This window comes from Lupinus angustifolius, chromosome LG14, assembly GCF_001865875.1.
Source record: "Lupinus angustifolius cultivar Tanjil chromosome LG14, LupAngTanjil_v1.0, whole genome shotgun sequence".
Lineage (NCBI taxonomy): Eukaryota > Viridiplantae > Streptophyta > Magnoliopsida > Fabales > Fabaceae > Lupinus > Lupinus angustifolius.
In genome coordinates this window covers 2480697-2504927 of record NC_032022.1, presented here as the reverse complement: position 1 = coordinate 2504927, position 24231 = coordinate 2480697, and the positions used below count along the sequence as shown (strand labels likewise).

General features: G+C 33.0%; 5 protein-coding genes across 8 annotated transcripts; all 5 read left to right on the top strand.

Moving 5' to 3' along the window:
• LOC109326800 (serine/threonine protein phosphatase 2A 57 kDa regulatory subunit B' theta isoform-like) lies at nt 873-5522 on the top strand. 3 transcript variants are annotated; one of them, XM_019559608.1, is made up of 3 exons: nt 875-975; nt 1054-2513; nt 4866-5522. In XM_019559608.1, the coding sequence occupies exons 2-3, from the start codon at nt 1290-1292 to the stop codon at nt 5223-5225; spliced, it is 1584 nt and encodes a 527-aa protein (XP_019415153.1). In that variant the 5' UTR covers nt 875-975; nt 1054-1289; the 3' UTR covers nt 5226-5522. The 3 variants fall into 3 exon arrangements, with proteins under 3 accessions (XP_019415152.1, XP_019415154.1, XP_019415153.1); XM_019559607.1 differs by having other exon boundaries at nt 873-2513; XM_019559609.1 differs by lacking the exon at nt 4866-5522 and adding an exon at nt 3339-3790 and having other exon boundaries at nt 873-2513.
• Nucleotides 8150-12167, top strand: LOC109326799. Its single transcript, XM_019559606.1, has 9 exons — nt 8150-8254; nt 8859-9401; nt 9501-10316; nt 10463-10518; nt 10638-10712; nt 11007-11109; nt 11201-11263; nt 11460-11570; nt 11668-12167. The coding sequence occupies exons 1-9, from the start codon at nt 8222-8224 to the stop codon at nt 11815-11817; spliced, it is 1950 nt and encodes a 649-aa protein (XP_019415151.1). The 5' UTR covers nt 8150-8221; the 3' UTR covers nt 11818-12167.
• On the top strand, nt 14099-14849 carry LOC109326533 (RPM1-interacting protein 4-like). The gene is made up of 3 exons (XM_019559226.1): nt 14099-14181; nt 14328-14540; nt 14715-14849. The coding sequence occupies exons 1-3, from the start codon at nt 14173-14175 to the stop codon at nt 14751-14753; spliced, it is 261 nt and encodes an 86-aa protein (XP_019414771.1). The 5' UTR covers nt 14099-14172; the 3' UTR covers nt 14754-14849.
• On the top strand, nt 16621-19080 carry LOC109326503 (very-long-chain 3-oxoacyl-CoA reductase 1-like). Its single transcript, XM_019559200.1, has 3 exons — nt 16621-17314; nt 18105-18174; nt 18463-19080. The coding sequence occupies exons 1-3, from the start codon at nt 16677-16679 to the stop codon at nt 18715-18717; spliced, it is 963 nt and encodes a 320-aa protein (XP_019414745.1). The 5' UTR covers nt 16621-16676; the 3' UTR covers nt 18718-19080.
• On the top strand, nt 20172-23178 carry LOC109326504 (very-long-chain 3-oxoacyl-CoA reductase 1-like). Of its 2 annotated transcripts, XM_019559202.1 has the most exons (5): nt 20172-20865; nt 21446-21515; nt 22486-22778; nt 22820-22879; nt 22955-23178. In XM_019559202.1, exons 1-3 carry the CDS (start codon nt 20228-20230, stop codon nt 22738-22740), a joined length of 963 nt encoding a protein of 320 aa, XP_019414747.1. In that variant the 5' UTR covers nt 20172-20227; the 3' UTR covers nt 22741-22778; nt 22820-22879; nt 22955-23178. The 2 variants fall into 2 exon arrangements, with proteins under 2 accessions (XP_019414747.1, XP_019414746.1); XM_019559201.1 differs by having other exon boundaries at nt 22486-22879.

Sequence of the window (24231 nt, the reverse complement as noted above, 5' to 3'; positions counted from 1 at the left end):
AATTTTTATCAAACAATATTTTGATTAATCTATACTCACTATATGCTTGCATCACATGTGCTTTTTCCCCTTCTCCTCTCATTATTCCAATTCAATTTTGTCATATTTTAATATTAACTCTACCTAAACTTGATTAATCACCGTGAAAGTAAATTGTGATATTAAACAAAACAAAAACTGAGACCAGATTACTCTGAAAAGGTTTTATCTAACTAAAAAATTCTTAATGTCCATTGCAACTTCAAGATAAGATTAAGATGAAAGATTCCATTTTTATTATATAATAATCTTCTCTAACTTCTCCCAGAAACTGTTATTAATATACATTTTAATTCTAATATTTTTTCACTTGGTGTGCGTGAAAATGTGATTAATAATACTTAATTATAAGAGTAAAATCAACAAATGAAAATTATATCATTTAGCTAGACTTTATAAATTAATATATATATATATATAAGAAAACAATTATTGCAAAAAAAAACAATTAACTTAAATAATCTCTGTCCCAAAAATGCTTCGGTGGTAAGCTTAGGAAATATCTGGTGCAAAAAAATGTTTGACTAATCTGTCAAATCAAATGTATGAAAAAATTTGGCCTTGCCTATATTTTTCAGAGAGAAAATTAACTCTTGCAATTCACGATCTAACCATTCTTTATTTTTTATCTTATTATCTATTATTTATGGATTAGGTATTAATTATGATGTTAGATAATATATTAATTATTTACAAAATAAACCGTATATTGATAAGGTATAATTTACACATTCTACATCATATGTGTTTTTTAAGAAGAAATGGTGAAACAAATAAACATGATGCACTCAAAATATAAATAAATGGAAATAAAATTAAAAGGGGTGAAGAAGAATATGCAGAACATTCTTCTTCGTCGTTTCCTTTCGCGTTTCGAAGAAAAAAATTGAGACTTTCTGAAATTCAATTTCTCAATTTCTAAGCCTTTCATTTCTGGTTTGACCATCATTCAGTATTTGTGATCCAAAAAAATTCAAATTATTTTTCTTCTAACCCTCTTTTCGTCATTAACAGATTCTTCATCTTCTCGATCATCGAATCGAACCGATCCGGGTCGGGTCTGATCCAATTAAGAGAAACGGGTTTCATGATGCTACCCAGATAAGTCTTCAACATGTTAATGTTACTGAACCCGGTTTAATAGTTTTTCTTAGTTTCTGTTTTTTCCTACACAAAAAAAAAACAAACTTTAAGGTTGTTTCGTTATATTTAATACTACTTTGTTTTAGTGTTGTTCTGTTTCATGAATTATGTTCAAACAAATATTTAGTAAACTTCCTAGAAAGTCTTCATCATCATCATCATCATCATCATCCAAAGGTGGTTCTTCTGAACATCATGGTGCTAGTAGTGGAAAAAACCGTGGTGGTGTTAAAAGCAATGATCTTTCTACAAAATCTGTGGGTTCTGCTTCGGTTTCGCAACCCCATCATGGTAATATTAACAACAATAGAGCTCAATTACCTATTGGTGTGAATGAAAATCAAAACCCCAATAGGAGTTTGAATTTCACTTCTTATGAAGCATTGCCTGCATTCAGGGATGTTCCGAATTCCGAGAAGCAGCCTCTGTTTATCAACAAGCTGAAGATGTGTAGTGTTGTGTTTGACTTCGCTGATGTGACGAAAAACATCAAGGAGAAGGAGATTAAGAGGCAAACTTTGGTGGAGCTGGTGGATTACGTGACTTCGGCTAATGTGAAATTCTCGGAGAGTGTGATACAACAAGTCGTGAAAACGGTGTCTGCGAATATATTCAGGACGCTTAGTCCTCAGCCACGTGAGAACAAGCCTGTTGATGGTGTTGAGTTGGAGGAGGAGGAGCCTTCAATGGATCCTGCGTGGCCTCATTTGCACATTGTGTATGAGCTTTTTCTGCGATTTGTGGCTTCGCCTGAGCTGGATGCGAAGTTGGCTAAGAGGTTTATTGATCAATCCTTTGTTTTGAGGCTTCTTGATTTGTTTGATTCTGAAGATCCTAGAGAAAGGGAGTACTTGAAAATGACTCTGCACCGAATCTATGGGAAGTTTATGGCCCATCGCCCTTTTATCAGGAAAGCAATCAATAACCTCTTTTTTAATTTTATTTTTGAGTCTGAGAAGTGTAATGGTATTGCTGAATTCCTTGAAATTCTGGGGAGCATCATTAATGGTTTTGCACTGCCTTTGAAAGAAGAGCATAAACTGTTTCTTGTTCGTGTGCTAATTCCCCTTCACAAACCAAAGTGCTTGGCAATGTATCATCAACAGTTATCTTATTGCATTACTCAGTTTGTGGAAAAAGACTGCAAGCTTGCTGATACTATTATTAGGGGATTATTGAAGTACTGGCCGATAACAAATAGTTCAAAGGAGGTCATGTTCTTGAGTGAGTTGGAGGAAGTCTTGGAAGCAACTCAACCACCAGAATTCCAGCGTTGTATGATACCATTATTTCGCAGAATTGCTCATTGTTTGAATAGCCCTCATTTTCAGGTATGAAATTTTCAGTGCTTTCCTTTTTCTCTCTTTTTTGTGTTTGCCCTCTTCTTGATCTCATGTGGAAATTGCACCTGACTTTCAAATTGGTTCTTGGTTGCAACCTCATTGATTCTAAATATTATACCTTAATAATTCATTTCCGCTAGTTGAGAAGCTATTTAGCTACCAAGAAACATAAAAACCTTTTTTGCATCATCTAATTGCTTAATGCATCTTTTGTTTTGAACATAACTGTTTGTTTAGTGCAAGTCCCACATCGGTTGAATAGATGAGTTAATGAAGTATTTACAATGATCTAGGTAACACTCCCCTATAAGCTAGCTTTTAGGATGGAGTTAGGCCTAGTTATTCTATCATGGTATCAAAGCCTATCATGATGTTTGATCACCTGCAGATGTCTATTCCTGTAAACTTTACGCTCCAGATGTATGGTTATCGGGTGTGTTAAGTGTATTTCCCACATCGGTTGAGTATATGAATATTGAAATTTAATCATTTACAATGACTTGGGCAAATCTCCGTCATGAGCTAACTTTTTGGTCGGAATGAGACGTAGTTATTCGAACAATAATAACAAAAATGGTAAAGATCAAGAAACTTTAATCCTTTTGTTTCCTAAAGCCATATGCTGAAGTGTCCTCTCAAAACATGGAAATCATTCAAATCTCTGTTCTCCAGCAACTTGGGCTTTAGTAGTAACTAGTCTATAATCATAGTATCATGAATACGTTTGTGTGTTTAAGCCCTCTGATAGGTGCTGGATCATAATTGCAGTCAGATTTTATTGACTGAACAATGAGTATTACACACAACTCCCAGGAGTTCGAGAGCTTGCCCTCTCCCCGCTTAGGATATTCGAGAGACACAACACGCTACTACTCACATCAACTCCTAAATCTTCCCGCTTGGGAGGAGTGTTGGAATAAGAATAAGAATTAATGTCTCCAGTTTCCTAGTAATATAGGTTCATTGTACAAAGAGTAGAACAAATGTAATGCATCATAGGGAGTAATGTTAGTTTAAATACTCTTGTAAATTGCATCCAACATATATTTCTTTGTAATTCTGATGTAAATAAATAGAGTAATAGACCATCCAACAGAGTGGAAAAATCACTCTAGAACATTCAGAGATTCTGTTTAATCACTTTTTCTTATATTCTGAGATCTATGTATAACTATAAATAGTTTGTTGGACTAATGTGTTTGGTATAGATTGTGTTTATAGATTATGATTATAAACTATGAGATTATAATATGTGAGATTATAAACTGAAAAAATAAACCAACCCATCAAACCTGAGCATGTTGCTTTTTACTTCTTTTGCTTGGTTACAGACTTTTTTATAAACTAAGCTTGTTACGCAACAAACTTCGTTTATAAAAAAACTTATAAACCAAAAGTAAGGAAAAACAATCTTTACATCCAAATCATCTACTATTTCATGGTTTGATTTTGAAAGTTGATGTTTTTATTTAAGAGACTTAGAGATGCCATAATCTTGGTTTACTGATTTGCAATTTGTGGCTACCTAAAATTTAAAAGACAATATGATGTGAATATATTCTATCAGTAATTGTGATGTAAGGCTTGAAAGTACACTTTGCAATACTCCACTCTCAAAGGTACATTGCAGTGGACTATCAACTATATGAAATAATTCTGATCGGATAAATCTTATAATGTTGAATCTAGTTCTACATAACATTGTGATCATAGTTGTCAGCCAACAACATACTGAATATGTTGAGCTTCTGTTTCATTCTTTATCTGGATCTTCAACTTTTTCATAGAAATAGAATCCAAGTTTACTTCCATTGCTTATAGTCATGGGAAAGGGATAAATGTTTACATTTTATTATGTTTACATTAATTTATACTATCTTTGAAAACATCATTTCTCTCTTTTAATTTTAGAATTGTGCTTTTATGTTAACTTCATATTAATTTTATATCTTGTATAGTCATGTTGTGTCCTATATGAAATAATTCTTAGAATTGTGCTTTTGAATGGTAGACCCACTTTTGAGTTGCTTGTAGTTTGTCTCTTGCCATTAAGTCATCTCTATGATATTGTTGTTCTTATTTCAATTTATTGTTCTTTGAAGAGTTCGTTGACAGTGCATTTTATGATGTCTCCACTATGAAAGCTTACAAATAATGATATGCATGTTGTTTTATCTTCAGTGTTTTGTGACAGTAATTAAATTGGGCTAAAAAATCTCAACAATGATTTGTTCTAATTTAATTTGTCAAGTTTTGTCCTAGCCCGAATGAAGCTTCGGTTGGAATCTAGTATTTTCTTATTACTGCCCACAAACATGAATGTTGTGTCTCTATACTCAGGTGGCGGAAAGAGCTTTGTTCCTGTGGAACAATGACCACATTGTGAACTTAATCAAACAAAATTGCAAAGTGATACTACCCATTATCTTTCCAGCATTGGAGAGAAACACTAGAAGTCATTGGAACCAGGCTGTCCATAGTTTGACTTTGAATGTGCGCAAGATTTTCAACGATCTCGATCCTGATATATCCAAAGAATGTTTGCAGAAGTTTGAGGAAAATGAATCAAAGAAAGATGAAATCAAAGGAGATCGTGAAGCCACTTGGAGACGCTTAGAGGAGCTCGCCGTAAAGAGAGCCGCAAGTAGTGAAGCAATGTTTATCAGTAAAGCATCACCCATTTACAACTCTGCAGGTTAGATAGGAGTGTAATATGTACTATGCTACAATAACTTCATCTTCTTTTTTTCTTTTTTCAGAAGAGTTTTATATTAATTTTTGTTGCATGCGATTGGTTGGCCAAGAGGGGCAATTTCTAGAATCTTTTCTTTTTCACTTGCTATGATTATATTAGCACATATCACATATGCAAAAAAACAACAACATCAAAAGCTTAGCTAGCATAAAACTTGTATTTTTGTAAATGGTACCTAGAGTTGCCACTTTTGCACTTTGGGCACTTTTCATTTTAACGAATTCCTATAAATATTTCCATATCAAGATTTTGTTTAATGTGAACCCGGTGTGAGTGGTATATGGAGCACTGAGTTGTTTATTATGCCGTAGGTAGGTAAGGTGAATGAGCAAAATCTAATAACCATGAGCTATCCCATGCAATTTATTGGTGTGTTGGCGGCAGCAGTGGTGGCGGCAGCCACATCGCTGCAACACTGAAGCGGCACCTTGGCCGCGTGGGCTGGTTCCAGCCCCTTTTGAGTGGCTGTCCTGCCCCCCTTGGGCCTTCTTCTTTGCTGGTTCCGTGCACCCGTGGCCTTGATTTCTCTATTGCAACTAGAGACATGTAGGAGCAGTTATTTCCCTATCTGGCACAAAAAAATAAAAAATAAAAAATGTTTTTGTCTTTCTTTATTTTGTTTAATAAATGTGATGGTAAAATTAATGTTTTGAATAAATATTCATATAATTAATCTAGGTACCGTTTTTATAATGGACGGTATGAGGTGCCTAATACAATCCTCATCTGTAACCAACTTCCGAACTCAATTTCTATTTTTGAGCAAATCAACCATATTTTTAAAATTTTGTTTTTCACGTTTTCTCTCTAAAAAATATCGATGGCGATTCCATTGTATTTAATTGTATATTTCTCATCACATCCGTGAAAGCGGGGTAGCTACACTACCCCTACCTTTGCTAAGAAAGATCAGCTCTTGATTATACCGTAATAAACTTTTAAATGAGCTAACATGTGGTACCAAACTCTTAAATAATCCAAACATCACATATCATATCCTCATTGCTATATTAACTATTAGTTATGTATCGGATAAAAGTGCAAAGAGAAAACATATTATTTAAAAGGTTTAATTTCATTATAAACATAACATTTTTTATATAAAAAAAAACTTATCCAGAAAAGAAAAAACTCTTACTTAAATAGAGCACATCACATAATTATTCTCACTTAAAATAAAATGATAAAATATCCTAACACCTATCTATATTTACTCTTTATTACCTATAGAAAAATAACAACACTCAATATGTTTAAGGCAAGAAGTTTGCATGTGTAATTAATAATAAGTTTTTGTATTGTACAGTATGATATACTATGCACTGGTTTGTGTGTGGGATATTAATTATATTGTATGACATCTTCAAACAATGATTTTTTTGAAGATAACATTATTTTAGAAGTTTAAGATAATAAAAGTTTATCAAACTCACGTTTGAGTTAATCAAAGTAATTTATTATATAGGCAAAAATCCATTACAAATAATAAGATAATAAAGATCTAAATAATAATTAAAAGATAAATATAAAATTTAGATAAATTCAAATAAAAAAATTTATATTAGATAAAATAGTATTATATTAATCATAAAGTGCAATTTATGAGGAAAACATTTGAATCTAGTTGGATATATTGTGGTTTCTATGGCTTTAGTTGTGGTGTGTGTTTGTTTCAATTTTATTGCTTAAATAATATAAAATATTTTATTGTCTTAATTTGAGATCAAGTTGGCGCTTTGTTAGAACACATTACATAATACAACTAATAACAAAAAAAAGTTTAAAAATCATATCTTAATCGTCAACTCATAAAAAAAGTAATACAAATAAATGATGAATAATATATTATTTATATAAAAAATTTATAATGATAATAAATAAATTTTAAAGTCAAAGTTTAACGTACAACAGGACATTAAGTAATTATAATAATTATATGATTTCTTTCTCCATAAATAAACTCTTCCCAAAAATTGCTTTAACTAATATTCTAATGATTAGTGAAACCAAATAGTTTAATATTTATATATTGTTATTATAAATAAAAGGGTGAAATGAGTAAGTAATAATTAAGAGATAAAGGTGGAAAATGTGGTGAGAATATAAAAGAACATTTAATTAATTCATTTACCAAAAGTTAATATAACCTTCATGATGTATGGTACCTTACATGGAGGGATATGACCGTTGGACATTATTATTCATATCTATATTTTGTATCTATTTCCCACATTTCTAATTTTATATTATATTATCTTTGTCCAAATTCAAACCATAGTAACATTTCTTAATAAATCTTTGTTGTCATCAATTAACTTATTTGTTTGTTTATCCAATATTAGGCATTGTAAGTAGTGATCTAAATAATAATCACAAAAAAAGGTTAATGAAACTGCAAAAAAGGAGAATCAATAAATAACGGTCAAAATGAAAGGAAAAAGAAATAATATAAAATTAAGAAACTAGACGTTGGAGTAAAAAGGTTGACTAATAATAATAATATTTGAATATTGTGGTGCAAATGCATAGTGGGATCCACTCCATAAAATAATCAGAGGAAGATTTACCTAGTTTTTTAAATTTTCTCTGTATTTTAACCAATAATTCTAAGGAAATCAATGGTTTGAATTAATTAGTAACCTAGAATTGATAACGATAACTAAGATAACTAAGATGAAAAATAAATTTAGTATATAAATGCTCACTCAACGAATTAATTAGAGAAAGGTTAGAGAAAAAATGTATTTATTAATTCATACAATATTATTACATCATTCATATTTAGTCATCGAAAACTCGAGTATATAATAGGTATTTGGAGTATCTAGGGTGAGATTCACTTCAGTCACTTATACTGCAACATACTTTGGTTTTGTGTCTCACTCTACTCCACTCTCTTCTTCTTCTGTCTGAATTCAAAGAAAATAGGGATTCTCCTATAATGTCTTCTCCTTCTTCACTAACCCAACAACAGGTAAAAATCTCTACTTTAACACATTTTCTTCTCTTCCTTAAAAACCCATTTAATTGTTTTTTATGGGTATGTTTGTTTTGGTTACTAACTAAATGTGTTTTTATGTTTTTATGTTTTTGTTATCTATGTTTGGTTTTTAAATCAAGAGGTTGTTGGATAAGTGTCATCTGTAACTGCATTTGTTTAGATTCATTTCAGTTATAGCGTTATTTCTTGTTATAATATTATTAATAATTCCTATATATATGTCTAGTGAATTTGATACAATTTGGTGTTTCATTTCACCCCACATTCATTATATCACGTTTCTAGATTCTTCACCTTGTTCTTCTCAAGGATAAGGAACCTAATGCATGGGTTTCTATGTCACTGCTAAATCATTCATTAATCATGTATATTGAGGTATAGATTCGTTGTTAAGCACCCTCTAAGAGTTCAAATTGGAGTAGGATGATAAATTTCTGTTGTTCTATTTAGGATTGTTACTATTGCTGTTGGATGTTTCTATATGAAAATATTGAATTTTATTTTCCTGAGTTCAGTTTTTGATAGCTTATATCTTCATTAGTCATTTATATGTTTTTAATTTTTTATTTAATTCCAGGTGAATCCCATGCCTATGCTCGGCGAATCTATCTCTTTTGGAAGGTTTATGTCAGAAAGCTTGGATTGGGAGAGATGGTCAACATTCACTCAGAAACGCTATGTAGAGGAAGCCGAAAAATATTCCAAACCTGGTTCTGTTGCTGCAAAAAGGGCCTACTTTGAGGCTCATTACAAGAGAAAGGCTCAAGAGAAAACAGCTATATTGACACAAGAAGCAAATGCTCATGCAAATGGCACTTCTGATTCGGAAACTTGGGAAGGAAATAACGATGGCAGATCCGTTGAGAAGAAGTCAAAAGCCGATAACATTATGGAACATTCAGCTAAAGATGCTGTTAGCTTCCAAGTTGTTGTTGATACAAACCAATGTAAACTTGATGTCGGACAAACTGATTTAGACATTTCCGATGTGGAAGGGGTAGCAGAGGATATGGCACAAACTTGTGTTGATACAAGTCTGAATGTGGAAAACCAGGTCCTTGATGACAATCCTAATAAGGAGATCGCCGTCGTCCCCGTAGAAGAGAGGATACCTGATCCTGTAAATTCCTGCTCTCTCTTTTTGTTTATGTCTGATTTCCTTTTATTTCTTCCGATGAGTAATTCGTAACTGTGGCCACTATGACCATTTATCCTGCAGGGTCCTGATAGTCACGAAATTTTCGCTTTGCCGGTCAAGGGAACAGAAGTTAATTCTTCTACAAAGCTGTCAACTAAAACTGCAATGGCCAATCCTTCTCATTCACTTCATAAAAGGAAGGACATTGCAGCATTACCACGTCTAAAAAGTGGTACGATAGTTAAGAAGTCTGATATAAGCTCATTCGAGAAGACGGGACTAACTGCGCGGTCACCCCACATGTCAATCAATCTTCCCTCCGGCACCAGTAAAAGAAACAAAACAGCTTCTGCAGCTGAACAATCCAGAAATGACATAAACGGTGTTCTGAAAAGTAAGAAGTCTAATAGAAACCCGTTTGAGAAGAAGGGACTAGCTACACAATCACTCCACATGTCAATCAGTATTCCCTCTGGTACTGCTAAAAGAAACAAAACAGTTGCTGCAGTTGAACAATCGAGAAACAGCGTAAGCCGTGTTCTGATAAGTAAGAAGTCTGTTGGAGGCTCAATTGAGATGAAAGGACTAACTGCACTATCACTCAACATGCCGGCCAATCTTCCATCTGGTGCTGGCAAAACAAGCAAAACAGCTACTGCAGCTGATAAACCCAGAAATGGAATAAACCGTGCTTCGAAAATTATGAAAGTTGAGGGAGAATCTGTTGAGAAGAGACCAACTTCAAGGTCACTCCACATGTCAATCAATCTCTCTTCTAGTGCTGGCTTTACAAGCAAAACACTGAAATCTCCGGTGTTCGAACAAAACAGAAGTAAGAAGCTTGATTCTAGTATGCTAAGTGTTTCCAATCATCATCCAATGGCATCACTTCCTAAGGTAATAACTTGTCATCCTTTTGTTTGTGCCTGCTTTTATATCAGTGGCTTTTCTGTGAATGAAGATACAAATTTGTCGAAATGTCACTCTTGCTATAAAAGCGTGTTTGATTGCTAAAGAATTTTTGCCCCATTATTTTTCTTTAGGCATCTCATGGCTTCTTGAACCAAGCTTCAGCAAATCCCCCTTCTCAGTGTAGAAGGTATTTTTGTCTTCTGAACTTTTTTTACAGTTCTGTCGTCGAAAATCTTTCTAATGAGTATGGCTGCTGCATGCATGATTAGAAAATTTCACTAACATTATAAGAGTTGTCTATGTCAGGAGTGAAAGACTACTTAATAAGTCTGTGTCTGGAGGTGTTGCTTCAAATGCCAAGTTTTCCTCCATTTCCGCCGAGTAAGAACATTTTACAAGTTGCTAATATTATTTAATGTGCACTTTTCAACATAAGCATGCTTCACTAGCCTTATTGTATGCATATGTTTTACAAAAAAGGCGCCCCAATGCATGAGGCTCACCCTTAGTGGGGTCTGGGGAGGGTAGATGTATGCAGCCTTATCTCCACAAACAGAGATGTTGTTTCTAGGATTTTGAACTCGTGACCTCATGATCACTAAGCAACAACTTTACCTTTACGCCAAAGGCAATGTGGAGGTCTTATTATGTGTTTTTTTAATAAATTTGGAACAGGTTCTCGAAATCTTCAAGCACCATCAAGAGCAATCTACGACCCCTTACCACATCGTCACCTTTTAGATTCAGAAGTGAAGAAAGAGCATTAAAACGCAAAGAGGCAAGTTCTTATGCTTGTCCCTTAAAGTGGGCATGTAATTTATGGCAGCACTATAAAAGGTCTAACTAGCTTTTCCATTTCTATTTTTCAGTTCTCGCAGAGGGCGGATGAAACTAAATCCAACGAAGAAGAGAAACTGCAAAGGATCCCCAAGGTGACTACTTTTATACTTTTACTTTTTTTTCTTCATTGTTTGGATCTGTATGAAATATAGAAGTAGTGATATATGTTTGTATGTTTCTTAAACATTGTGCTAATGGTGAAAGGCTTTGACTGTTCTTGTTGTAAGGTGCTTAATTTAATATGCTTAGTGAATGAAAATTAACATCTTTAATTTGATCATATTGCAGGTGAAAACAGATCATGATCACAAGAAGCAACAGCAAATCAGTGGCGGTAAATCCAAACTACGCGAGGATGCGTATGGTGGATCACAATGCCCAAATAAACAGATTAGAAAGGTATATTTGCATGGTACTTATGAATTATGATGTTGAAAATAACACCTATATAACAGCAAGCATAAATCTATAAATTCCCTTTTGTTTTTCCATTCAGGACAAAAACTTAGGAAATTCATGCAAGCCTCCAATCCACACCAATAGCACTAAACATGTTGCAGAGAAAAATAAAAGAGCAACAAGGCAATCGGCAACTTCTTTATCGAATATGACACGAGAAAATGCTTCTCCGAATATTCAGCATTGAAGAACATGAAAGCAGAAGTACCCGAAACTGTGTTTGAAGAACGCATTGTCAAAGAGGGTGGACCGAAAGATAAGACCTTTGCTTATAGAATGATGTGTTTTCACATTTAGTAAATTTTTGTTATCCTTTATTTTTTTGTAGTCATATATAGGTATCAAAGGGTTTTGACCCTGGATCATTTCAGGAGTTAGAACCAAGGTTGTAACTAAACTAGGATACATAAGGGTAAAGGCATAATGGTAAATAGGAACTTGTGTATAAGGTTTAGTTGTGCATTACTTTTGTGATTCACCACTTTGTTACAAACCTGTCAAATATTAAGCTTGAGATTATGAATATTTTTCTTTGAGTATGTGTCTGAAGAATGCATGATGTGGATAATTGGTGTTTATCATGTGGTGATTAGTGATTTAAATCTATTATTAGAATATCTGTATGAAAATGTGCAATCAAATGTTTTTCACTAATGGAACTTTCATTATCTTAACTTCCACCTGATACTACTATATGATTAAGATGTACTAATATTCAGATTCAGTCCTTTATACTTTGGTTAACCCAAAGTTAATGTGCATGTATATTTTGTAAAGATGGTAAGGGACTAGAATGAAATAAGAAGGAAAGAAACTTATTAATTAAGCATGATGTTTGTATCACACATCACCCACTTTTATACATGCAGCAATGATATGTGTCAAATCCTTATGATTGGAAAAAAAGAATACCCCAACCTTTATAAAGTTGAAATTCTTCATTAATATATATGTAGTCAGCTACAAGAAGCATTAAATTGACCTTCCATGGATGAGGTTTATGTAGTTACACGTTTGAATCACGGAAATAGTCTCTTGCAAGAGTAAGGTAAGACGGCCTATTATCGACTTATTTAAGGTAATAGGTTGCCCTTTATGCAAGAAAGGAGAGGGCAAATCATGCTATGAAGAGACCTTGATCTATTACAAAGTAATCTGATGGATCATATAAGTGTGTTGGAACTTCTGTAACAAGCTCTGGAACTTGTATTAATCCACTTCTCATTAACTGAATGCTCTCAAAACTCTCAAGACTTTCAAATTCCCTAGCCTCATGTATCCTTTTTAGAAAAACATGCTGCCATATATTTCTAAGTTCCTTCATCCTTATAGGCTTAAGGAGATAATCACATGCTCCATGTTGAACACCTTTCATCACTCTACTTGTTTCTCCATCCACAGACATCACTGAACATAATTGCAAAGTGTGACTTTCAATCTACAATGATATCAGTTAATGATTATTAAAGTATACTTTTGATCCTATATATATGATACTCATTTTCAACTTGGTTCATACACATAAAAAAGTTCAATTCACTACCTATACATACAATTATTTTCAGCTTGATACTCATCAATTATTGCTGTATAAAACAGTTTGTTGGAGTTAGAGTATATGACCAAATTGAAAATAATTGTAACTTGTTTCTCTTTTGCTGTTGTTTTCCTCTCCAAAGCTTTGTTATGTTATTTGAATGAAGGTTTACTTATCAAAACAAGAGGGAAAATAAGATAAGCATTGAACTTTTATCAACTCATATGGGACCCTTAGAATGGGTTAGGAGTTTAGGTTTGAATAATTTGATCATGAAGTTCCATATATTTGATATACTAAGTTTCTTCAAATTAAATGACAATCAAAGTACTCCTCAATTAATAAATTGGAGGATTTTCTCTTAAGGAAGGAGTTATTGTATTCACAATTCTACAAGCAATAATAATAAAGATTGTTTTAGTATAATGAAAGGTATCTCGTCATCTTATATAGGGTAATAAATTAATCCTCTGTAAAATATGTGGTTGATCATCCTAATAAATGTTCAAAAAAATGAAGGCCTAATAAAATAATGGAAGATGTAATAGAGTCTTATACGATTTGACTAACACCTTATCGTTAATATAAATAGAGATTGATTGAAACATATGATCCCATAAAACTAAGGATTTAATATGTGTAATAAGTGTTTTTTACATTGTCAACGCTTTATCTACCATTCATATGTTAATCATCATTGACTATCAAATAAATGTAATACAAATCAATGGTGGATGACATATTGACATTATTAATTTAAACTCTAAAACTAAAGTAACCGAAAACCAAATGAGACGTGTTATGGAGAAGTTGGCAAGACATTCTTAACAGCTACTTTGCGTTGCAACCTCTTTTCTTCATCATGTCAAGCCTTTATAAAAACTTCTTTCTTTCCACCTTTTTACACATATTAATACTAATAATTCAATTCAATTACACTTCCATCCCTTCTCTCTTTTTTTGTGTCTATTCATTCTCCAATAATTCACAAAACAATTCAATCTCATGGCTTCGGTAAGATCTTCTCAATAATATAACAATGCACATGCATGTTTTTTATCATATGTACTTTCTAAGAACAACATAGTATTGTGTTACATTCAATGTTTTAAAGATAGTATTTATGTATATATATATGAATGATATGTGCATGCATGCAGTATAATGAAGAAGGAGGAAAAGCTTTACCAAAATTTGGGGAATGGGATGTAAATGATCCAGCATCAGGTGAAGGATTCACTGTTATATTCAACAAAGCCAGAGATGAAAAGAAACTTGCTTCAACATCTGCAAGATTTCCTTCACAAAGAAGATATGATTCTCGCAGCACCAAAACTCATCAACATAATAATAAATTGAAACAATCCTCAAAGGTATATCATTACATTTTTATTGGAAAGTGCACTTTTTTATATATATTCTCTGACTCACATTTTACACATGTAATAATAGTATAATAATGATATCATAATCATATCTTATATAATTATTGTGCTTATTATGAAGCTGATGATTTATATATATATATGGTTTAATTTTGGGTGCAGAAAAAATGGTTTTGCTTTGTCCCTTTTACAAAAGAATAAGGATGTTCTATATTCTGATGACAGCACGTATGTGATGATTCTTTGAGGCCAAGGAAGAAAAGAAAACAGTGCAGAATATGATCAAATCATAGTGATTTCATGCATGTTTGTAAACGGAATGACTATATTTAAATTGGGTTAGAGTCGGGCTTATCTGAGCACATTCCAGTTATTCTTATTTTTACCTTTTTGAAACCTCTTACTTGATAATAAGTATTAAGTGAAAATTATTTTGCAATACAAGAGTACTATGAATTTGTAATAAAAATAGATAAGAAGTATTGTATTAGAAAATTTGAATAAAAAACAGAGTAATATCCATAATATAAATATTTATAAATTACAATGTTATAAAGTGGAAAATTATATTATTTGTCCTATTTCATAAAATATTATTTTCATCACAAAAACAAAATAGTGTATCAAATCAAATAAACATTAAACCATATATATTCCACTTTTTTTAATATTGTATTTAATTATATTTAACTTTTACAACAAAAAACAATTTGAAAAAATAATAACCTTTACAAAAATAAAAAAGCAATATAATTGTTTACCATAAAGAACTTTAGACAACCAAATTTAACTTGTACTAATTCACAATGAAGTATTTATAATGAGCATATAAATGACCTTTATACGTAAAATAAAGAATGATAATCATATATTATGATAGTGATTATACTTCAACATATAGAATTAACTTGAGCATATACTACCATTACTATAGATACACATTATATAATTTTTCATAGTGTCAATAAATTTATATATTAAAGTGAAGTCACAAATTATATTGTGCTAGGAAGTTGAGTCTAACATAAACGAGAGATTTAATAAATAGATTATGTTAAAAATCATATAAGTGAACTTGACATCATGTCTTAACTCAAACATAAGATATTATATCAACGAGTTTGGTTGAATTGACCATAACATGTGTGTTTAAAATTTTTATACATTAATATCAAATTATATATATTTTTAAAAAATAAATTAAATATGGTAAATTTTAAATAAATAAATTTTAATATTTTATGAGTCAACTCATCACAACCTGCGACCCACTTAGGACGAATTTTGGCTATAATTTGATAAAAATGAATTATTGTCATAATGTATATATCATTGGACATGCTTTAAAATTTTGATCATATATTCATATGTATACATTAATGTAAATGAGTAATAAAATATATGTATAAATACAATATTATATGTCAAATTACACATCAAAATAATAATATAATTAATATTAAAAAACTATCTAAATAAAGAATACACATATTTAATCGGTTATCAAATTTAAATTTAAAAAAGCTAGTTCCACCAACATTTAACATCAATTTAGTTATCAAACTATGACCGGTCAACATTGATTATGGTTCCATAAGGGGAAGCTGGTAAACCAATTAATGAAATATTCAATGGTGTAGCTGGTGGCTCAACCAGACATGCAGCCAAACTTGAATAGGATCGCATGTCTTGTTTATATTTATGTCTCAAATCAATAAAAAAAATTTATTTATTTAAAAAAATTATAAAAATAAAAATTAATATTTTAATATTATTTTATAAATTTTGATTAATTCAAAATATGTCAAAAGAAAAATTAGAAAAATGATAAGATAAATGCTCCAAACTCTTCCCATAATATAAATTACTTCATTTAAGCAACAGGTGTCAGTTCAAGTGGTATATACTTGATTCATTTTTAAGTAAGATCTTAGATTCGAGTCTTGTAAATAAAAAAAATAATTTTTACTGGAAGAATTAGCCCAATATACTGATGTTACCGACGGACAAGATTGTCTCTAGTGGTGTGCAAAGATCCGTAGGAAACAAAAAAAAAAAAAAACTTCATTTCTCTTCTCTTTATAACTAAGACGAAACTCTCTTCTCTTGTTTGACACACATTCAATGGAATGGTGCATATTCTCCAACCTCAAAACCCAACCTTTATGGGTCCTCTTCCTCTTCTCTCTTGGTTCCATCACCCTCGTTCGTTTCTCCTTCATTTTCCTCAAATGGGTCTACGTCAATTTCCTCAGACCCTCCAAAAACCTCATGAAGTATGGATCTTGGGCCCTCATCACCGGCCCCACCGACGGCATCGGCAAAGGTTTCGCCTTTGAGCTCGCCCGGAAGGGACTCAACCTCGTCCTTGTCGGGCGCAGCCCGGAGAAGCTTAAGCTTGTCTCTGATTCAATCGCCGCCGAGTTCGGGAAAATTAAGGTTGTCACGGTTGTTGTCGATTTCTCAGGTGATCTAGATTCTGGGATGGAGAAGATTAGAGAAGCGATTGAAGGGATTGATGTTGGGGTATTGGTGAACAATGTTGGGGTTTCTTACCCTTATGCTAGATTCTTCCATGAAGTGGATGATGAGATTTTGAGGAATTTGATTAAGGTGAATATTGAAGGGACTACTAAGGTTACTCAACTTGTGTTGAATGGTATGCTTAAAAGGAAGAAAGGTGCTATTGTTAATATTGGTTCTGGTGCTGCTATTGTTATTCCTTCTGATCCGCTTTATGCTGTTTATGCTGCATCTAAAGCGTAAGTGTTTGTTTTTATTTTCTTCCAATTATTATTAGCTTATTTTGTGGTTAATATATAACTTATAATTATAATTTTAATGAGTAAAACCAAACATGGTGTAAGTAATTGAATACTAAGTTTTTGTTGCACTTGCATGCACTTAGAATTTAGGTGGCTTTTGGAAGAGCTTATAACTTTTACTTAGCCTTATATAACAACACCTTATGAATATAAGCTTATAAAAATTTATTGACTTTCCTTTAAGTTCTTTTTAACTTATTAAATAAGGTTATAAGAGAAATTTATGAAAATAAGTTCTTTTTACTCTGTTTTGAGCTTTTATTTGGCTTCATAGTATGTGTAATATGTGTGGTGTTTTATGTTTCAAAATTAGATCTGGTCTTGTTACTTTCATCCCTTTAAGATCCCCTTTATGTTGTTGTTACATAAAAAAAAGTTACAATGAAAAGTTTATTTGAGAAGTATTTGAAAAAATAGCAATATTTTCCTACAATTTAACCAAGGATTATGCTAACCAATGCATTGGTTAAGGAAATAAAGTTAGTAAGTTTGTATTGCAGAGTATAACTTTTGAAATTTTAATGCATGGAATGCACCAGTTTCCAATACAAACTTTATGTTTTTGGTTCCATATAAACAATTAGCGTTCTTCTTTAACCAAGTATAAAGTTTGTGTTCCACTTACATGTATTGAGATTTGTTCTATTTTGTGCTTTTATTTGGCTTCAAAGTATGTGTATTATGTTGTTTTAGTTGGTGAACTGAGGTTTTATGTGTGTTGCTTCAGGTACATCGATCAATTTTCGAGATCTCTCTATGTGGAATACAAGAAGAGTGGGATTGACGTGCAGTGTCAGGTATTGATTTCTGCTCTTGTTATACTTTTGAATCATGTTACACGCATCTCACTCAGTTCTTCTTTTTTTGGGGTAAAAGTACACTCTTTTCTTCTTCGGATCCCCCTTGTTATTCAAGTTTTAGTCAATTGGTTACTCTTGATGTGTTCGAGTTAATCAATTTCAATTGTTGACAAGCTTAAGTTAGTTCTCTAGAAACCCTTTCAAACAACATGGACTGATTCGCTTTTACGTGTGCCAAGTTTGCTATGATTTTCGGCCTTTCTAATGGAGATTTTGGGGATGCAGGTTCCATTATATGTAGCAACAAAGATGGCATCAATAAAGAGATCATCATTCTTTGTTCCATCAACAGATGGATATGCCAAAGCCGGTGTGAGATGGATAGGCTATGAACCTCGTTGCACACCGTACTGGCCCCATACCCTTCTCTGGGCCTTGGCATACTCATTGCCAGAGTCTGTCGTTGATGCTTGGCGCCTACGGTTTTGCCTCGGTATTCGAAAGAGGGGGCAGCTCAAGGACTCAAAGAAAAAGGAATGAAAGGATGCATGCTTCTAATGTGTAGGCATATATGTTGCTTATTTATGCAGCTAAGTAAACCATCACTTCAATCTTCCAAAGATGACAATGTTATCACTTAGGCCCTTTAAACATTCGTGTCCCCGAATAAATGCCACCATGTTGTGGCACAATAAGTGTCACCAGTTAAGTTCTTAAAACTTCTACCGACTTTTATCGCGACACAAGTCTTTGAAGGATCGAAATGGTGACCCGTCACCATTTCGATGACTGAATTAAGAGTTTACTGATGGTAGATTAAGGTTCAAGTGGCTTTTATGTTTCTGATTTTGTTGTTAGACCTTATGAGTTGTATCAATGGATTGGCCTATTCCTTTTCCTTCCCTATTTTTGGTTGTTTCTGTTCACTGTTCTATGATGTTGAACTGATACAGTGGAAAATGTTGAGTAGGAAAATGAACTTAAGAAATGATCAATCTAATGAATTGAATTGAATGGAATGTTGTATTTGATTAAGAAATTATTAAGCTTTTGACTATAAACTTGCAATTTGATGATGTTATTGTTGCAATGATCATATTTTACAAAATATGCAATATTTCAAAATAAACCTCCTTGTATCAATGGATTGGCCTATTCTTTTTCCTTCCCACACAAAAAATTAATTAATTAATGAACTTAAACTTCATTTCTAGACATTATATACTTTGTCCAAACTTTGATTTTCTCAATATTATTAGTCCTATCTCACTTCATTAATCCCTCTTTGAGAAGATCAATAACTCATTATCTTAATCATTGATTCCTCATGTGATTAACAATGCAACTTGTAATGAGTTAAGGCAAAGAATAATCAAGATTCCATAGATCAGAATTTATTTTATATTTGGGGGATAAGGACCAAAGATGCAACATATTTTGATAATGATTAAATATTGCAGCCTCAAATTATTTCACTTTTGTTTTGTATAACTTTCAATTTCAGATAACAACTAACAAATTATCTTACCTTGTTTCTTTGTATACTTACACTTTAATGTATGAAAGATGTGTCAATACAACTTATGTGTATTTAACATTTTTCTTTGATTAATTCATTTCTTATGATTCTAGCAGATATAGCCTTTTCTGCAATCAAGAGCTCCAGCCCCTGCTGTCATGGAAGTTACAAGCTTAGTTGGTCTTGCCACCATGCTTGAATTCAAAATATGTCAAAAGAAAAATTAGAAAAATGATAAGATAAATGCTCCAAACTCTTCCCATAATATAAATTACTTCATTTAAGCAACAGGTGTCAGTTCAAGTGGTATATACTTGATTCATTTTTAAGTAAGATCTTAGATTCGAGTCTTGTAAATAAAAAAAATAATTTTTACTGGAAGAATTAGCCCAATATACTGATGTTACCGACGGACAAGATTGTCTCTAGTGGTGTGCAAAGATCCGTAGGAAACAAAAAAAAAAAAAAACTTCATTTCTCTTCTCTTTATAACTAAGACGAAACTCTCTTCTCTTGTTTGACACACATTCAATGGAATGGTGCATATTCTCCAACCTCAAAACCCAACCTTTATGGGTCCTCTTCCTCTTCTCTCTTGGTTCCATCACCCTCGTTCGTTTCTCCTTCATTTTCCTCAAATGGGTCTACGTCAATTTCCTCAGACCCTCCAAAAACCTCATGAAGTATGGATCTTGGGCCCTCATCACCGGCCCCACCGACGGCATCGGCAAAGGTTTCGCCTTTGAGCTCGCCCGGAAGGGACTCAACCTCGTCCTTGTCGGGCGCAGCCCGGAGAAGCTTAAGCTTGTCTCTGATTCAATCGCCGCCGAGTTCGGGAAAATTAAGGTTGTCACGGTTGTTGTCGATTTCTCAGGTGATCTAGATTCTGGGATGGAGAAGATTAGAGAAGCGATTGAAGGGATTGATGTTGGGGTATTGGTGAACAATGTTGGGGTTTCTTACCCTTATGCTAGATTCTTCCATGAAGTGGATGATGAGATTTTGAGGAATTTGATTAAGGTGAATATTGAAGGGACTACTAAGGTTACTCAACTTGTGTTGAATGGTATGCTTAAAAGGAAGAAAGGTGCTATTGTTAATATTGGTTCTGGTGCTGCTATTGTTATTCCTTCTGATCCGCTTTATGCTGTTTATGCTGCATCTAAAGCGTAAGTGTTTGTTTTTTTGTGTTCAATATCACTTATAATTGGTATTTAAGTGATTAAAAACCAAGCATTTTATAAATAATTAGGTAGAAAGTTTGTGTTCCACTTACATGTACTGAGATTTAGAGGAGATTGTAATTCTAATAGCTTGTAGAGAGCTTATGAAGATAGATTATGACTTTCCTTAAAAATGTTTAGATTATTTTATATGTAAGATAGCTTATAATTAAATACAAGTAGGAGTCTTTTAGGAGAAGTTATAGCGAGCTTATATGGCTTTTATTTTACCATATAAGCAGTTAAATAGGTGTTTGGAAGAGCTTATGAAAATAAGTTACAACCTTTTTATAAGCTTATTGAAATAAGGTGAGGGGAGCTTATAGGAAGGTTTAACACTTATGTAATAAAAGCTTAATTAAGATGCTTATTTAAGCGCATCCAAGTTTGTGCTCCACTAAATGACTTACATGTGCTGAGTTTTGTTCTATTTTGTGATTTTATTTGGATTCAGAGTATATGCAATATGTGTGCTATGCTATGTTGTTTTATGCGGTGAACTGAGATTTTATGTTTGTTGCTTAAGGTACGTCGATCAATTTTCTAGATGTCTCTATGTGGAATACAAGAAGTATGGGATTGACGTGCAGTGTCAGGTATTGAATTATGTTCTTGCTTTTACCTTCAACCATGTCCATGTGCTACCCGAGGCATTGATAACTGGGGCTACCATTGGCCCACACTCTTTCCGTCACCTGTTAGCATCCCATGATGTGCTATATCCCGTACAATCTCTGCCCTCATACTATATGAGTCGTACATCCCATTTAGCTTAGCCTTATCCTTTTTTCTCTGTTGGTTCTTCTTTATCCACGGCTCGATGCTCTTATAGTAGTTGTAGAAATTGGTCATGTCCACCACCAGATCCTCGATCAACATGTGCAACAGTGGTGGACAACAACAAGGATGGGATCTTGGTGAGGCACACAAGTTGGGATTTTGGTTCACCCCATCAAACCTAAGTGTTGACAATTTCTGGCATTTGAGGGTCAGATTTTAGCGATTCAGTATTGTTTAGAAGCTTTCTCACTCTGTGGATATCTCCAATGGGTTGACTCAATGAAGAAATGGGATTGATTTTGTGGGGTTTCAAATATTGGTCATTCATGTTCAACTTTAGTACTTTTTTTGGGTTTTGAAGTGAGTGGCAAATGGCAATGGTGGTTCTTCGGGGATAAGCTTTGTGTGGAATAGTTAGCTGATTACTTATGTGATTTATTAGGTGCAGGCAAAGTACAATTTTACTTTCATGGATGCCTCTGCTATTTTTTTTCCCTTAGCCCATCCGAACTTTCTTTTTCCAACAGTAGGAGAACTGTCCACTGAAATATTTGTTTATGTAAACAGTTTATTAAGCATTCATTCAATAAGTTTTTTACCGAAATAAACTAAAACGTCCTTATTAGAAGGTCAAAAGCTATTTACACTAACTTATTTCCTAGGTTGTTTTCCCAAGCCCCAATTGTTTCTCTCTAAACTCTTCCAAATGCCATGATTGGTTTGCTTTTATGTGTGCAAAATTTGCTATGATTTTTGCCATTTCTAATGGAGATTTTGTGGATGCAGGTTCCGTTATACGTGGCAACAAAGATGGCATCAATAAAGAGATCATCATTCTTTGTCCCATCAACAGATGGATATGCCAAAGCAGGTGTGAGATGGATAGGCTATGAACCTCGTTGCACACCATACTGGCCCCATACCCTTCTCTGGGCCTTGGCATACTCACTGCCCGAGTCCGTTGTCGATGCTTGGCGCCTGCGGTTCTGCCTTGGTATTCGGAAGAGGGGACAACTCAAGGATTCAAGGAAGAAGGAATGAAAACATCCATGTTTTTCATATGTAGGTATAGTTTCGGACGAGTAAATCATCACTCAAGTCCTCCAAAGATAATGGCTTTATCAGTTAGGTCCTTGAAATAGTTCGCCACCAAATAAGTTCATGAAAGTTTAAAACGCTAGTGATATAAATTTTGTGGAAATTTTTAAATGTCACTAATTAAGTCTTTAGGAAGGACCTATGGTGACATTTTAAGACTACCATGGACTTATTTGGTGACAGAAAATTTTCAGGGACGCAATTGGTAATATTATCTGTCGAGTATCGAATTGAGGGTTTACTCATAGTAGATTAAGGTTCCAAGTGCCTTTATGTTTCTGATTTTAAAGTTAGTGTTGGTTAGCCTTTATGAGATGTAACAATGCATTGGCCTAATCTTTTTCATTCCCTATATTTGGTTGGTTCTGTTCAGTGTTCTATGTATGATGTTGGACTGATATATTGGCAAATTTCACCTGCACTTGGATCAAACAGTCCCTGATTTTTCTTTCTTTAGCTTTGTGCTTTGTTTTCCACTCCATTGTTTATGCTAATCATAATGTATAAGAACTAAAGTGTCGCTACTACAAAGAATCAAACATTTAACCTTTTCGTTTGTCTATCTTGAGATCTAGTAGATTTTTACATCATTAGATTAATACCTTGTTGGTTGAATGAGTTATCTTTGGCTTGACTTGAATTTGAGCTATATTTTGAAAAAGATTATTTCAAGAGTTATTGGATAGTTCCCTCAACTTTTTAGGCATATTTAAACATGTTTACGGAATTTTAGTTCTTTAATCTTATAAATATTGTAAGGTGTTTTAGTTAATGTTGGCTAAATAATTTACATGTATGAGACTACTGAACTTTTTTTGGTACTACGAAGGGTATCCTCTCATCTTTTTGGGTAAGAAATTAATCCATTTCGAGGTGCATAATTGTCTCTTTCAACAAATATCGCTTATAGGAGTCGAACCTTTTACCTTTTAAGAAAACTCAAATTAGTCCTTGTAATTTTTTAAAATTCAATAGGTCCCCATACTTTTTGAGAGTCATGATAGAAGAAAGATATGTGTGAAAGACTGAACTACAAATTTCTGTAAGCTGAGTTTAGGGAATCAAGTTCTTGTTATCATCAAATATATATCATCAGACACTCATGTTGTATATGCACATGCATGTTCATGAAGGTTGATGTAATGAATATATCATCCAATTCAATTGTGTGAATGCAATAACAACCACTACACTGCTTTAAGAAGTGAGGAAAGTAAAGACACAAATCCATCCTAAAATATTGTAACATATGTTGTAAGAACATATTATCTTATTCTAATCATATCTTATAGGAGGGGAAAAAAATGTGCACAATAATAATGTAAGAGTTTTATATACTGTCAATCTATTACCCATCTACCAACGGACATTGGTTCAAGTGGTACATGCTTGATTTCCCTTAAGCAAGAAGAACCTGGGTTCGAGTCTTGTGGA

Bases quoted from the DNA above. Each gene is read 5' to 3' on its own strand.
- LOC109326504 (XM_019559202.1), top strand. From the start codon at position 20,228: ATGGAATGGTGCATATTCTCCAACCTCAAAACCCAACCTTTATGGGTC. The intron at 20,866-21,445 runs GTAAGTGTTTGT...TTGTTGCTTAAG, and splicing joins GTTTATGCTGCATCTAAAGC to GTACGTCGATCAATTTTCTA. The intron at 21,516-22,485 runs GTATTGAATTAT...TTGTGGATGCAG, and splicing joins GGATTGACGTGCAGTGTCAG to GTTCCGTTATACGTGGCAAC.
- LOC109326503 (XM_019559200.1), top strand. From the start codon at position 16,677: ATGGAATGGTGCATATTCTCCAACCTCAAAACCCAACCTTTATGGGTC. The intron at 17,315-18,104 runs GTAAGTGTTTGT...GTGTTGCTTCAG, and splicing joins GTTTATGCTGCATCTAAAGC to GTACATCGATCAATTTTCGA. The intron at 18,175-18,462 runs GTATTGATTTCT...TTGGGGATGCAG, and splicing joins GGATTGACGTGCAGTGTCAG to GTTCCATTATATGTAGCAAC.
- LOC109326800 (XM_019559607.1), top strand. From the start codon at position 1,290: ATGTTCAAACAAATATTTAGTAAACTTCCTAGAAAGTCTTCATCATCA. The intron at 2,514-4,865 runs GTATGAAATTTT...CTCTATACTCAG, and splicing joins TGAATAGCCCTCATTTTCAG to GTGGCGGAAAGAGCTTTGTT.
- LOC109326533 (XM_019559226.1), top strand. The intron at 14,541-14,714 runs GTATATCATTAC...TTTTGGGTGCAG, and splicing joins AATTGAAACAATCCTCAAAG to AAAAAATGGTTTTGCTTTGT.
- LOC109326799 (XM_019559606.1), top strand. From the start codon at position 8,222: ATGTCTTCTCCTTCTTCACTAACCCAACAACAG. The intron at 9,402-9,500 runs GTAAATTCCTGC...TTTATCCTGCAG, and splicing joins AAGAGAGGATACCTGATCCT to GGTCCTGATAGTCACGAAAT. The intron at 11,110-11,200 runs GCAAGTTCTTAT...TCTATTTTTCAG, and splicing joins GAGCATTAAAACGCAAAGAG to TTCTCGCAGAGGGCGGATGA.